We start from the raw sequence: 17,246 nt of genomic DNA, 5'->3' as shown, positions 1-17,246 counted from the left end.
ATATATAAAACCCTATAACCCTCCATATAAATAGATCGAGAATTCTATTTTAAATGAACGACACAATAAACTAATTCTTGTGACGGATATCTGCTTGTGATATTTATGGAATATTTAAATCAATATATAATATAATATATACATAACCCTCCAGATAAATAGATCGAGAATTCTATTTTAAATGAACGACACAAGAAACTAATTCTTGTGACGGATATCTGCTTGTGATATTTATGGAATATTTAAATCAATATATAATATAATATATACATAACCCTCCAGATAAATAGATCGAGAATTCTATTTTAAATGAACGACACAAGAAACTAATTCTTGTGACGGATATCTGCTTGTGATATTTATGGAATATTTAAATCAATATATAATATAATATATACATAACCCTCCAGATAAATAGATCGAGAATTCTATTTTAAATGAACGACACAAGAAACTAATTCTTGTGACGGATATCTGCTTGTGATATTTATGGAATATTTAAATCAATATATAATATAATATATACATAACCCTCCAGATAAATAGATCGAGAATTCTATTTTAAATGAACGACACAATAAACTAATTCTTGTGACGGATATCTGCTTGTGATATTTATGGAATATTTAAATCAATATATAATATAATATATACATAACCCTCCAGATAAATAGATCGAGAATTCTATTTTAAATGAACGACACAAGAAACTAATTCTTGTGACGGATATCTGCTTGTGATATTTATGGAATATTTAAATCAATATATAATATAATATATACATAACCCTCCAGATAAATAGATCGAGAATTCTATTTTAAATGAACGACACAAGAAACTAATTCTTGTGATGTATATCAGTTTGTAATATTTATGGAATATTTAAATAAATATATATAAAACCCTATAACCCTCCATATAAATAGATCGAGAATTCTATTTTAAATGAACGACACAAGAAACTAATTCTTGTGACGGATATCTGCTTGTGATATTTATGGAATATTTAAATCAATATATAATATAATATATACATAACCCTCCAGATAAATAGATCGAGAATTCTATTTTAAATGAACGACACAAGAAACTAATTCTTGTGACGGATATCTGCTTGTGATATTTATGGAATATTTAAATCAATATATAATATAATATATACATAACCCTCCAGATAAATAGATCGAGAATTCTATTTTAAATGAACGACACAAGAAACTAATTCTTGTGATGTATATCAGTTTGTGATATTTATGGAATATTTAAATCAATATATAATATAATATATACATAACCCTCCAGATAAATAGATCGAGAATTCTATTTTAAATGAACGACACAAGAAACTAATTCTTGTGACGGATATCTGCTTGTGATATTTATGGAATATTTAAATCAATATATAATATAATATATACATAACCCTCCAGATAAATAGATCGAGAATTCTATTTTAAATGAACGACACAAGAAACTAATTCTTGTGACGGATATCTGCTTGTGATATTTATGGAATATTTAAATCAATATATAATATAATATATACATAACCCTCCAGATAAATAGATCGAGAATTCTATTTTAAATGAACGACACAAGAAACTAATTCTTGTGACGGATATCTGCTTGTGATATTTATGGAATATTTAAATCAATATATAATATAATATATACATAACCCTCCAGATAAATAGATCGAGAATTCTATTTTAAATGAACGACACAAGAAACTAATTCTTGTGACGGATATCTGCTTGTGATATTTATGGAATATTTAAATCAATATATAATATAATATATACATAACCCTCCAGATAAATAGATCGAGAATTCTATTTTAAATGAACGACACAATAAACTAATTCTTGTGACGGATATCTGCTTGTGATATTTATGGAATATTTAAATCAATATATAATATAATATATACATAACCCTCCAGATAAATAGATCGAGAATTCTATTTTAAATGAACGACACAAGAAACTAATTCTTGTGACGGATATCTGCTTGTGATATTTATGGAATATTTAAATCAATATATAATATAATATATACATAACCCTCCAGATAAATAGATCGAGAATTCTATTTTAAATGAACGACACAAGAAACTAATTCTTGTGACGGATATCTGCTTGTGATATTTATGGAATATTTAAATCAATATATAATATAATATATACATAACCCTCCAGATAAATAGATCGAGAATTCTATTTTAAATGAACGACACAATAAACTAATTCTTGTGACGGATATCTGCTTGTGATATTTATGGAATATTTAAATCAATATATAATATAATATATACATAACCCTCCAGATAAATAGATCGAGAATTCTATTTTAAATGAACGACACAAGAAACTAATTCTTGTGACGGATATCTGCTTGTGATATTTATGGAATATTTAAATCAATATATAATATAATATATACATAACCCTCCAGATAAATAGATCGAGAATTCTATTTTAAATGAACGACACAAGAAACTAATTCTTGTGACGGATATCTGCTTGTGATATTTATGGAATATTTAAATCAATATATAATATAATATATACATAACCCTCCAGATAAATAGATCGAGAATTCTATTTTAAATGAACGACACAAGAAACTAATTCTTGTGACGGATATCTGCTTGTGATATTTATGGAATATTTAAATCAATATATAATATAATATATACATAACCCTCCAGATAAATAGATCGAGAATTCTATTTTAAATGAACGACACAATAAACTAATTCTTGTGACGGATATCTGCTTGTGATATTTATGGAATATTTAAATCAATATATAATATAATATATACATAACCCTCCAGATAAATAGATCGAGAATTCTATTTTAAATGAACGACACAAGAAACTAATTCTTGTGACGGATATCTGCTTGTGATATTTATGGAATATTTAAATCAATATATAATATAATATATACATAACCCTCCAGATAAATAGATCGAGAATTCTATTTTAAATGAACGACACAAGAAACTAATTCTTGTGACGGATATCTGCTTGTGATATTTATGGAATATTTAAATCAATATATAATATAATATATACATAACCCTCCAGATAAATAGATCGAGAATTCTATTTTAAATGAACGACACAATAAACTAATTCTTGTGACGGATATCTGCTTGTGATATTTATGGAATATTTAAATCAATATATAATATAATATATACATAACCCTCCAGATAAATAGATCGAGAATTCTATTTTAAATGAACGACACAAGAAACTAATTCTTGTGACGGATATCTGCTTGTGATATTTATGGAATATTTAAATCAATATATAATATAATATATACATAACCCTCCAGATAAATAGATCGAGAATTCTATTTTAAATGAACGACACAATAAACTAATTCTTGTGACGGATATCTGCTTGTGATATTTATGGAATATTTAAATCAATATATAATATAATATATACATAACCCTCCAGATAAATAGATCGAGAATTCTATTTTAAATGAACGACACAATAAACTAATTCTTGTGACGGATATCTGCTTGTGATATTTATGGAATATTTAAATCAATATATAATATAATATATACATAACCCTCCAGATAAATAGATCGAGAATTCTATTTTAAATGAACGACACAAGAAACTAATTCTTGTGACGGATATCTGCTTGTGATATTTATGGAATATTTAAATCAATATATAATATAATATATACATAACCCTCCAGATAAATAGATCGAGAATTCTATTTTAAATGAACGACACAATAAACTAATTCTTGTGACGGATATCTGCTTGTGATATTTATGGAATATTTAAATCAATATATAATATAATATATACATAACCCTCCAGATAAATAGATCGAGAATTCTATTTTAAATGAACGACACAAGAAACTAATTCTTGTGACGGATATCTGCTTGTGATATTTATGGAATATTTAAATCAATATATAATATAATATATACATAACCCTCCAGATAAATAGATCGAGAATTCTATTTTAAATGAACGACACAAGAAACTAATTCTTGTGACGGATATCTGCTTGTGATATTTATGGAATATTTAAATCAATATATAATATAATATATACATAACCCTCCAGATAAATAGATCGAGAATTCTATTTTAATTGAACGACACAAGAAACTAATTCTTGTGACGGATATCTGCTTGTGATATTTATGGAATATTTAAATCAATATATAATATAATATATACATAACCCTCCAGATAAATAGATCGAGAATTCTATTTTAAATGAACGACACAATAAACTAATTCTTGTGACGGATATCTGCTTGTGATATTTATGGAATATTTAAATCAATATATAATATAATATATACATAACCCTCCAGATAAATAGATCGAGAATTCTATTTTAAATGAACGACACAAGAAACTAATTCTTGTGACGGATATCTGCTTGTGATATTTATGGAATATTTAAATCAATATATAATATAATATATACATAACCCTCCAGATAAATAGATCGAGAATTCTATTTTAAATGAACGACACAAGAAACTAATTCTTGTGACGGATATCTGCTTGTGATATTTATGGAATATTTAAATCAATATATAATATAATATATACATAACCCTCCAGATAAATAGATCGAGAATTCTATTTTAAATGAACGACACAATAAACTAATTCTTGTGACGGATATCTGCTTGTGATATTTATGGAATATTTAAATCAATATATAATATAATATATACATAACCCTCCAGATAAATAGATCGAGAATTCTATTTTAAATGAACGACACAAGAAACTAATTCTTGTGACGGATATCTGCTTGTGATATTTATGGAATATTTAAATCAATATATAATATAATATATACATAACCCTCCAGATAAATAGATCGAGAATTCTATTTTAAATGAACGACACAAGAAACTAATTCTTGTGACGGATATCTGCTTGTGATATTTATGGAATATTTAAATCAATATATAATATAATATATACATAACCCTCCAGATAAATAGATCGAGAATTCTATTTTAAATGAACGACACAATAAACTAATTCTTGTGACGGATATCTGCTTGTGATATTTATGGAATATTTAAATCAATATATAATATAATATATACATAACCCTCCAGATAAATAGATCGAGAATTCTATTTTAAATGAACGACACAAGAAACTAATTCTTGTGATGTATATCAGTTTGTGATATTTATGGAATATTTAAATCAATATATAATATAATATATACATAACCCTCCAGATAAATAGATCGAGAATTCTATTTTAAATGAACGACACAAGAAACTAATTCTTGTGATGTATATCAGTTTGTGATATTTATGGAATATTTAAATCAATATATAATATAATATATACATAACCCTCCAGATAAATAGATCGAGAATTCTATTTTAAATGAACGACACAAGAAACTAATTCTTGTGATGTATATCAGTTTGTAATATTTATGGAATATTTAAATAAATATATATAAAACCCTATAACCCTCCATATAAATAGATCGAGAATTCTATTTTAAATGAACGACACAATAAACTAATTCTTGTGACGGATATCTGCTTGTGATATTTATGGAATATTTAAATCAATATATAATATAATATATACATAACCCTCCAGATAAATAGATCGAGAATTCTATTTTAAATGAACGACACAAGAAACTAATTCTTGTGACGGATATCTGCTTGTGATATTTATGGAATATTTAAATCAATATATAATATAATATATACATAACCCTCCAGATAAATAGATCGAGAATTCTATTTTAAATGAACGACACAAGAAACTAATTCTTGTGACGGATATCTGCTTGTGATATTTATGGAATATTTAAATCAATATATAATATAATATATACATAACCCTCCAGATAAATAGATCGAGAATTCTATTTTAATTGTTAGTTTCTTGGGTCGTATATCTGTTTGTAATATTTAAATAAATATATATAAAACCCTATAACCCTCCATATAAATAGATCGAGAATTCTATTTTAATTGAACGACACAAGCAACTAATTCTTGTGACGGATATCTGCTTGTGATATTTATGGAATATTTAAATCAATATATAATATAATATATACATAACCCTCCAGATAAATAGATCGAGAATTCTATTTTAAATGAACGACACAAGAAACTAATTCTTGTGACGGATATCTGCTTGTGATATTTATGGAATATTTAAATCAATATATAATATAATATATACATAACCCTCCAGATAAATAGATCGAGAATTCTATTTTAAATGAACGACACAAGAAACTAATTCTTGTGATGTATATCAGTTTGTGATATTTATGGAATATTTAAATCAATATATAATATAATATATACATTACCCTCCAATTAAATAGATCGAGAATTCTATTTTAATTGAACGACACAAGAAACTAATTCTTGTGATGTATATCAGTTTGTGATATTTATGGAATATTTAAATCAATATATAATATAATATATACATTACCCTCCAGATAAATAGATCGAGAATTCTATTTTAATTGAACGACACAAGAAACTAATTCTTGTGACGGATATCTGCTTGTGATATTTATGGAATATTTAAATCAATATATAATATAATATATACATAACCCTCCAGATAAATAGATCGAGAATTCTATTTTAAATGAACGACACAAGAAACTAATTCTTGTGACGGATATCTGCTTGTGATATTTATGGAATATTTAAATCAATATATAATATAATATATACATAACCCTCCAGATAAATAGATCGAGAATTCTATTTTAAATGAACGACACAAGAAACTAATTCTTGTGACGGATATCTGCTTGTGATATTTATGGAATATTTAAATCAATATATAATATAATATATACATAACCCTCCAGATAAATAGATCGAGAATTCTATTTTAAATGAACGACACAAGAAACTAATTCTTGTGACGGATATCTGCTTGTGATATTTATGGAATATTTAAATCAATATATAATATAATATATACATAACCCTCCAGATAAATAGATCGAGAATTCTATTTTAAATGAACGACACAAGAAACTAATTCTTGTGATGTATATCAGTTTGTGATATTTATGGAATATTTAAATCAATATATAATATAATATATACATTACCCTCCAATTAAATAGATCGAGAATTCTATTTTAATTGAACGACACAAGAAACTAATTCTTGTGATGTATATCAGTTTGTGATATTTATGGAATATTTAAATCAATATATAATATAATATATACATTACCCTCCAGATAAATAGATCGAGAATTCTATTTTAATTGAACGACACAAGAAACTAATTCTTGTGATGTATATCAGTTTGTGATATTTATGGAATATTTAAATCAATATATAATATAATATATACATAACCCTCCAGATAAATAGATCGAGAATTCTATTTTAAATGAACGACACAAGAAACTAATTCTTGTGACGGATATCTGCTTGTGATATTTATGGAATATTTAAATCAATATATAATATAATATATACATAACCCTCCAGATAAATAGATCGAGAATTCTATTTTAAATGAACGACACAAGAAACTAATTCTTGTGACGGATATCTGCTTGTGATATTTATGGAATATTTAAATCAATATATAATATAATATATACATAACCCTCCAGATAAATAGATCGAGAATTCTATTTTAAATGAACGACACAAGAAACTAATTCTTGTGACGGATATCTGCTTGTGATATTTATGGAATATTTAAATCAATATATAATATAATATATACATAACCCTCCAGATAAATAGATCGAGAATTCTATTTTAAATGAACGACACAAGAAACTAATTCTTGTGACGGATATCTGCTTGTGATATTTATGGAATATTTAAATCAATATATAATATAATATATACATAACCCTCCAGATAAATAGATCGAGAATTCTATTTTAAATGAACGACACAAGAAACTAATTCTTGTGACGGATATCTGCTTGTGATATTTATGGAATATTTAAATCAATATATAATATAATATATACATAACCCTCCAGATAAATAGATCGAGAATTCTATTTTAAATGAACGACACAAGAAACTAATTCTTGTGACGGATATCTGCTTGTGATATTTATGGAATATTTAAATCAATATATAATATAATATATACATAACCCTCCAGATAAATAGATCGAGAATTCTATTTTAAATGAACGACACAAGAAACTAATTCTTGTGATGTATATCAGTTTGTGATATTTATGGAATATTTAAATCAATATATAATATAATATATACATTACCCTCCAATTAAATAGATCGAGAATTCTATTTTAATTGAACGACACAAGAAACTAATTCTTGTGATGTATATCAGTTTGTGATATTTATGGAATATTTAAATCAATATATAATATAATATATACATTACCCTCCAGATAAATAGATCGAGAATTCTATTTTAATTGAACGACACAAGAAACTAATTCTTGTGATGTATATCAGTTTGTGATATTTATGGAATATTTAAATCAATATATAATATAATATATACATAACCCTCCAGATAAATAGATCGAGAATTCTATTTTAATTGAACGACACAAGAAACTAATTCTTGTGATGTATATCAGTTTGTGATATTTATGGAATATTTAAATCAATATATAATATAATATATACATAACCCTCCAGATAAATAGATCGAGAATTCTATTTTAATTGAACGACACAAGAAACTAATTCTTGTGATGTATATCAGTTTGTGATATTTATGGAATATTTAAATCAATATATAATATAATATATACATAACCCTCCAGATAAATAGATCGAGAATTCTATTTTAATTGAACGACACAAGAAACTAATTCTTGTGATGTATATCAGTTTGTGATATTTATGGAATATTTAAATCAATATATAATATAATATATACATAACCCTCCAGATAAATAGATCGAGAATTCTATTTTAATTGAACGACACAAGAAACTAATTCTTGTGACGGATATCTGCTTGTGATATTTATGGAATATTTAAATCAATATATAATATAATATATACATAACCCTCCAGATAAATAGATCGAGAATTCTATTTTAAATGAACGACACAAGAAACTAATTCTTGTGATGTATATCAGTTTGTGATATTTATGGAATATTTAAATCAATATATAATATAATATATACATAACCCTCCAGATAAATAGATCGAGAATTCTATTTTAATTGAACGACACAAGAAACTAATTCTTGTGACGTATATCTGCTTGTGATATTTATGGAATATTTAAATCAATATATAATATAATATATACATAACCCTCCAGATAAATAGATCGAGAATTCTATTTTAATTGAACGACACAAGAAACTAATTCTTGTGATGTATATCAGTTTGTGATATTTATGGAATATTTAAATCAATATATAATATAATATATACATAACCCTCCAGATAAATAGATCGAGAATTCTATTTTAAATGAACGACACAAGAAACTAATTCTTGTGATGTATATCAGTTTGTGATATTTATGGAATATTTAAATCAATATATAATATAATATATACATAACCCTCCAGATAAATAGATCGAGAATTCTATTTTAATTGAACGACACAAGAAACTAATTCTTGTGATGTATATCAGTTTGTGATATTTATGGAATATTTAAATCAATATATAATATAATATATACATAACCCTCCAGATAAATAGATCGAGAATTCTATTTTAATTGAACGACACAAGAAACTAATTCTTGTGATGTATATCAGTTTGTGATATTTATGGAATATTTAAATCAATATATAATATAATATATACATAACCCTCCAGATAAATAGATCGAGAATTCTATTTTAATTGAACGACACAAGAAACTAATTCTTGTGATGTATATCAGTTTGTGATATTTATGGAATATTTAAATCAATATATAATATAATATATACATAACCCTCCAGATAAATAGATCGAGAATTCTATTTTAATTGAACGACACAAGAAACTAATTCTTGTGATGTATATCAGTTTGTGATATTTATGGAATATTTAAATCAATATATAATATAATATATACATAACCCTCCAGATAAATAGATCGAGAATTCTATTTTAATTGAACGACACAAGAAACTAATTCTTGTGATGTATATCAGTTTGTGATATTTATGGAATATTTAAATCAATATATAATATAATATATACATAACCCTCCAGATAAATAGATCGAGAATTCTATTTTAAATGAACGACACAAGAAACTAATTCTTGTGATGTATATCAGTTTGTGATATTTATGGAATATTTAAATCAATATATAATATAATATATACATAACCCTCCAGATAAATAGATCGAGAATTCTATTTTAATTGAACGACACAAGAAACTAATTCTTGTGATGTATATCAGTTTGTGATATTTATGGAATATTTAAATCAATATATAATATAATATATACATAACCCTCCAGATAAATAGATCGAGAATTCTATTTTAATTGAACGACACAAGAAACTAATTCTTGTGATGTATATCAGTTTGTGATATTTATGGAATATTTAAATCAATATATAATATAATATATACATAACCCTCCAGATAAATAGATCGAGAATTCTATTTTAAATGAACGACACAAGAAACTAATTCTTGTGATGTATATCAGTTTGTGATATTTATGGAATATTTAAATCAATATATAATATAATATATACATAACCCTCCAGATAAATAGATCGAGAATTCTATTTTAATTGAACGACACAAGAAACTAATTCTTGTGATGTATATCAGTTTGTGATATTTATGGAATATTTAAATCAATATATAATATAATATATACATAACCCTCCAGATAAATAGATCGAGAATTCTATTTTAAATGAACGACACAAGAAACTAATTCTTGTGATGTATATCAGTTTGTGATATTTATGGAATATTTAAATCAATATATAATATAATATATACATAACCCTCCAGATAAATAGATCGAGAATTCTATTTTAATTGAACGACACAAGAAACTAATTCTTGTGATGTATATCAGTTTGTGATATTTATGGAATATTTAAATCAATATATAATATAATATATACATAACCCTCCAGATAAATAGATCGAGAATTCTATTTTAATTGAACGACACAAGAAACTAATTCTTGTGATGTATATCAGTTTGTGATATTTATGGAATATTTAAATCAATATATAATATAATATATACATAACCCTCCAGATAAATAGATCGAGAATTCTATTTTTAATTGAACGACACAAGAAACTAATTCTTGTGATGTATATCAGTTTGTGATATTTATGGAATATTTAAATCCATGTATAATATTATATATTCTATTATTTTTGTCCTCTTCAAAGGTTATCAGCAAAATTTATAAAAGTCTGTTACGAAACACTTAAATATAAGTAAGCTAAAGTCCAAACGCACGTTCTTAGGTTTGAGTCTGGATACTTACTTTGCCCTGTGACTGTTCATATGCCTCATTAAATTCCCGTGCCATTGAAACTTCTTATCACACTGCGAGCAAGAATACGTCTCACGCGCACTATTAACTGAAGTCCGAATTTCCTTTATCACATCTGACTTGTCTTCGTTGGAATCTTTGAGTTTTCTGAAACAATTATTTACTATACTACATAATTTTCATTTTTATTACAGAAAGGAAATTTGAGTGTAAAAACTAGGCTTAAACTTATACACTGCTCGTGTTGAGCGCCTCTCAACCTCACGCCTCTAAAGCGAACGAATCACATCTACAAAGTTTTTTTATAAGTGCGTATTTAACATTTGCTCGTACGGAAGATCTAAAATCGACATGTGCCTGGCACAGAAGATTGATCACCCTTTTGCCTATTAATAAAAAGAAATGTTGACAAAAATACTGAAATATCTATTATATAACTAATTTATTAAACGTGCCTAATATTTATTTATAAACAGTATAAAATATTATCAAATAATTATCAATAATTTCCCCCTTAGAAATAGACATTAGACTCACTAAATAAATAAAGTCGAAACCAGGGCCAATACCAACATTATTAAAAAAATATTACTAAAGGTTATATTTGTCAGAGATTTTGTATTAAAAGAACACGATGCCATTCGTTTTATTAGAATGGCAACACCACGCAATCATACTGGTTATAAGATGTCAATTAGTCAGTAGTGCTTAGAATCGATAGTTGAGTTCAGACTTCAGTGGCTCTCTGATCGGCGCTTGGGCCGGACGTGCGCACTGATTGTTTGAAATGTTAAGTATTATTTAATGTCGGACGATGGTAGTGACACCAATTATGCAATTATTAATCGCGTTGAATCTGCGACATTATTCCCCAAATTTATCTCTTTTATTTCTAAATCTTATCTTGACGGGCAGTTGAGTAGTCTAAAAGAGCGTGCTACTATCATCCCTGATATCGTAATTTCGAAAATCAGCTCCTCCATGACCAAGTGACATGGCTTAGACCCAAAGGTCAGCAGTATTTAATCTAACCTTAATTTCAATTGAATTTGATGCTTGGAGCTCATCCGGACATGTTTCTTAAGATTTGCGGTGGTTGCAAAGTGTATTCTGAAACAAACAATTTTGTATGAAGTAATGTTTATAATTTTTAAAATCGCTAAATCTGAGTCCCGTACGTCAAAAGTATTGGATTTGATAAACGGAAGCTTACTTAAAGTCCCGGAATTTTACCAATAGACCAGTATCCGGTCCGGTACTCCAGTAGTCCGGAAATCGAATCCTGAACCACCTGAATTTTTTTTGTACAGTAAATTAAACTATGAAAATTCAAACACAGCTGCAAATCGTTAAATAACAATATTTATGTTGTATTTTTTTTAATATATTAAAATAAAAAAATAAAATATGTTTATTATGGAACATAAGATACAAGTATCATTTATTCCACGTCAATAAATTTAAATAAGACAGGTAGACATCCCTACTCATCGGCAAAGAAGACAGAGGATGTAGACTGAGAGACAAAGCCGGCGTAAAAAACTTTCGGTACTCTTTTAAAATAGCAAATCATCAAACAACACTTATTTTAAAACAAATATCGCAAATTAACTAGCACTAGTCCCAGGCCGTTTTATCAACTAAATAATCGTTAACTTTGTAGTAAGCCTTTTGACACAGCTATTCTTTAATACATTTCTTAAATTTATTAAAAGGCAGAGATAAAAGAGCCTCTGGGATTTTATTAAAGAAGAGTATCCCTTTTCCCAAAAAATAATCACTAACTTTATATAGTCTAGTACGCGGAAATTGCAGCCTGTGTTTGTTCCGAGTATTAACATTGTGCGTATGTTCTATTCTAGTAAACTTATCACTATTTTTGTATACATACATAATATTTTCATAAATATATTGCGAGGGAAAGGTAAGTATATTAATTTCCTTGAATTTATTTCTCAGAGATTCCCTACATTTTAAATTATAGATCGCACGAAAAGCCCTCTTCTGCAGGATGAAAATAGTTGACATCATCAGCATGACCCCACAATAATAAGCCATAAGTCATTAAACTGTGAAAGTAACTAAAGTAAACAACTAGCTGCATCGACATCATTTAGTTTTTTGTTTTTTTTAATGTAATAGCAGGCAAACGGGCAATAGGCTCACCTGATGTTAAGCGATACCGCCGCCCATGGACACTCACATTGCCAGAAGGCTCGCAAGTGCGTGGCCGGCCTTTTAAGAATTGGTACGCTTTTTTCTTGAAGGACCCATAAGTGGACCCATGATTCGGAAATACTTCAGTGGGCAGTTGGTTCCACATAGTGGTGGTGCGTGACAAAAACTGCCTTAGAAAATGATCAGTTGTAGAACGACTGACGTCGAGGTGATACGGATGGTATTTTGTTTTTGCCTTGACGTCCGATAATGAAACTCAGCTGCGGGTATTAGACCGAATAACTCTTCTGAACACTCCCCATGGAAAATGCGGTAGACGATGCAGAGAGACCCAACATCTCTACGCAACCCCAAGGGATCAAGCCGCACAGAAAGTGATTGGTCGTCGACGATTCGAACCGCTCTTCGTTGGATACGGTCAAGTGGAAGGAGCTGGTACTGGGGAGCTCCCGGCCAGAGGTGAGAACAGTATTCCATGTGGGGCCGAATTTGCGCTTTATAGAGTTGCAAGCAGTGGCCCGGAGTGAAGAACCGTCTCGCCTTGCTGAGCATACCAAGCTTTTTGGAGGCTAATTGAGACTATTAGTAAGCGAATTTTTTTAACCGCGTAAGCTGCAGAACTAAGTCTCTTCGCCAATCCGTTAATATGAGGGGACCACTGAAGTTTAGAATCCATGGTGATTACAATAAATACAGTTGTAATAAGATTAGTCCACAATACAATAGCGTAATAGTTGTCTATAAAAAGATAGTCCACTGCTGATCTACAACAGTTCCCTTTCCGCAATTACTTTAGACATACGTACTTGCATGGCTCACAGTAAGGCTTCCGTTTTTGTCCACTCGCAATGCGATGCCCTTCCATATGTTTCCGTAAAGACGCCTTCCATCTAAACGACTTCTCACACACGTCACACGAAAATAGATCTTGCTTATCGCTGTAAGGGTAAAATTTATCTTTTAACTTACAAGTGTTTAGGTTATGTTTTAATAATAATGTATAACTCGAACAGCGTTAAGTTGAAATACTCAGTAAGTCGTGGTATCTCAAATTGTATAGACTTTGTAACTCGAACAAAATGTTATTTCCCTACGAAGTATTTATAATACAAATCTATACTCTATAACTCGAATTTCAAAATAGAGACTCCGGAACTCGTTCTTAGTAAAATATAACGACGTATTATTGGAAATAATAGCAATGAAATCCAAAATGAATGTTCGGGTTCGAGGCTTCTAATCTATTATTTTTGTCTTGCAATGAATGAATACATTCATAAAACTTTCTAAGTAACACAGCTTTTTATTTTTTAGTGTAAAGTTTACTTCATTAATATGTAAAAACGTATACTACATAACTTTAATTGAATTGTTATTCAAATTTGACCCTACAAATCGAAAAATACGCTTGGAAAGCGCGTCTTTGAAAGTCGAAATTGCAGCAGTTAAATCATATGTATCTCGAAAAGTTTTTTTTTTGCATTTCAATTGACATCCGAGTTATAGAGATTCCACTGTCATCAAATTTATATTTAAAAAAATCTATATAGCCGATTCAGAATTGTTCAGACTAACAAATGGTCAACAGAATTGGACAGGATGACAAAACATTTTAAGGTATAAACTAATGACATTTCAAAATGTTCCTTTATAAGTCAATAATTAATATTTCTTAATGTATCTATAAAAAATTAAAAAATAATATTTACATATCTGGTGGTGCCTCTAGTCTCTCATGTGTACCATTCTCATAAGTTATATTTTCTACTCTGAAATAAAAAGACTTTTGTAACAAATACATCATCATTACATTATAATACATAAATTATGTAAGAAACAATTGTAGTTATACATATTATAGTATCATCAGTGGCTTTAGCGTGCAACTTTCATCCCTGATATCGTAGTTTTGACCGGCTGTGCACCAATGGACAATCTATGTGCGCATTTAACATTCTCTCAAACGGTGAAGGAAAACATCGTGAGAAAACCTGCTTGTCTTAAACCCAAAAAGTCGTCGGTGTGTCAGTCACAGGAGTCTGATCACCCACTTGCCTATTAGATTGACAAATAATCATGAAACAGATACTTAAATCTGAGGCCCAGAGCAGAAGACGATGTGAAATGAAGGAAGTTTGCAACATCAACACAAAATATTGAATACAACTTACCCATGACAGTGTACAAAATTAAAATGTTTGATGACATCTCTTCTGTATAAAAATCTTATGTTACAGACTGTGCACTGATAACGTTTTTTATGTCTATCTGTGTGGTACTTAAAAGATATCGAAGAATTGAATGTACACTTGCATATTGTACATATGTGTTTTGTTTTCTGAAAACAAAGACGTAATTAAGTTTTAAAACCTGTATTTATAAATGCTGTGGAAACCAAAGTTAATCTTAATAATTATCTGTTTAATTTTTTATAGAACACGAGACACGGGCAGAAGGCTCGACTAGACTGGTTTGTACTTCTAAGTCAGAGTTGTGGTTCTTGTGCGAGTAAAAAAAGAACTTGTACATAACACTTATACATTAGTAAGGGCTAGTTGATCTAGGGTAGCAAATTAAACACTCCAATAATGACTTGATACACTATAATACAGTTTTGTACGACTTCAAACTTTAACAAAGGAATTTCCCGTGCGCATGTATCACAAACTTCTCTATAATCCATTCCCTATTCTGACTCGACCAGCCCACTTCGGAGAGATGTTTGAGTCAATTTATAACAATTCCTAAACAACCGAACAAGTCAAATGAGCAACTATTGTGCAACACTTGTAGCAAGATTCTTAAGAATATGTTTCATGAAAATGTTTAGAATTTAATAAAATAAATAATAAAAGCTAACATTATATTACAGCAACATAATCATATTTCATTAAATTGAATGTGCTTCACTACTGCTGTCACAATTCAAAGTACCCCAGCTGGTCCATGGATGTTGTTACTAGTATTCAGTTAACAAGGTTGCAGGACTTGAAATATAGGTAATGTTATGAGTGAGGGCTGATTATTCATTGGAATATATGGGTGAATAAATTGGATGAAATTGAATTAAATAAAAATTACTTACTTCACCATGTTTGTCACTGATATGTTCTTTTAAATCTTCATTATTTGTAAATGTAGTTATACACAACTCACACTTCAGCATAGCATTGAGGTAAGCATCACTTACTTTTATTTCCTCCCTTTCTTTTTCAATTTCTTCTCTACTCAATTTCACCTCAGTATAAATCTCTTTCTGAGTTAAATCTTTCAATAGATCTAGTTTCAATTCTTCATTTACTATGTCTGTTTCTGTACTAAAGTCTTCAATCTCTTGTTTGAATTCATCCCTATCTATGTCTTCTAAATCTTCATTTTCATTTTTTATTTCAAGAGATGTTTGTATTATTTCACAATTCTCTTCACTTGTGTGTTGTAATAATGAAAAATTATAGAGATTATTTTTTTGTAAGCTGGTTTGAGATCGTAATGTACTCTAAAATTATTTAAATCCATAATTAATAAAAAAGATAAAACTTTCTACACTTGTGAATTCTGACCCCCTTG

At 28.0% G+C, this 17,246-nt stretch overlaps 1 protein-coding gene across 4 annotated transcripts in view; it reads right to left on the bottom strand.

The window, feature by feature from the left end:
• Nucleotides 1-17,246, bottom strand: part of LOC123714956 (zinc finger protein 431-like) — a 28,283-nt gene that overhangs the window by 9,884 nt on the left and 1,153 nt on the right. For all 4 annotated transcript variants that reach the window (XR_006754375.1, XR_006754376.1, XM_045669664.1 and 1 more), the window contains 6 exons: nucleotides 16,765-17,175; nucleotides 15,851-16,017; nucleotides 15,389-15,448; nucleotides 14,486-14,617; nucleotides 12,534-12,611; nucleotides 11,493-11,648 (listed from right to left, as the gene is read on the bottom strand). Coding sequence is in view for 2 of the 4 variants with exons in the window: in XM_045669664.1 (XP_045525620.1) it covers nucleotides 11,493-11,648; nucleotides 12,534-12,611; nucleotides 14,486-14,617; nucleotides 15,389-15,448; nucleotides 15,851-16,017; nucleotides 16,765-17,175 (1,004 nt within the window). In the remaining 2 variants the exon portion in view is untranslated. The remainder of the gene's footprint in view (nucleotides 1-11,492; nucleotides 11,649-12,533; nucleotides 12,612-14,485; nucleotides 14,618-15,388; nucleotides 15,449-15,850; nucleotides 16,018-16,764; nucleotides 17,176-17,246) is intronic.

This window comes from Pieris brassicae, chromosome 10, assembly GCF_905147105.1.
Source record: "Pieris brassicae chromosome 10, ilPieBrab1.1, whole genome shotgun sequence".
In the NCBI taxonomy this organism is placed as follows: domain Eukaryota; kingdom Metazoa; phylum Arthropoda; class Insecta; order Lepidoptera; family Pieridae; genus Pieris; species Pieris brassicae.
This window is presented reverse-complemented; position numbering and strand designations above follow the sequence as displayed.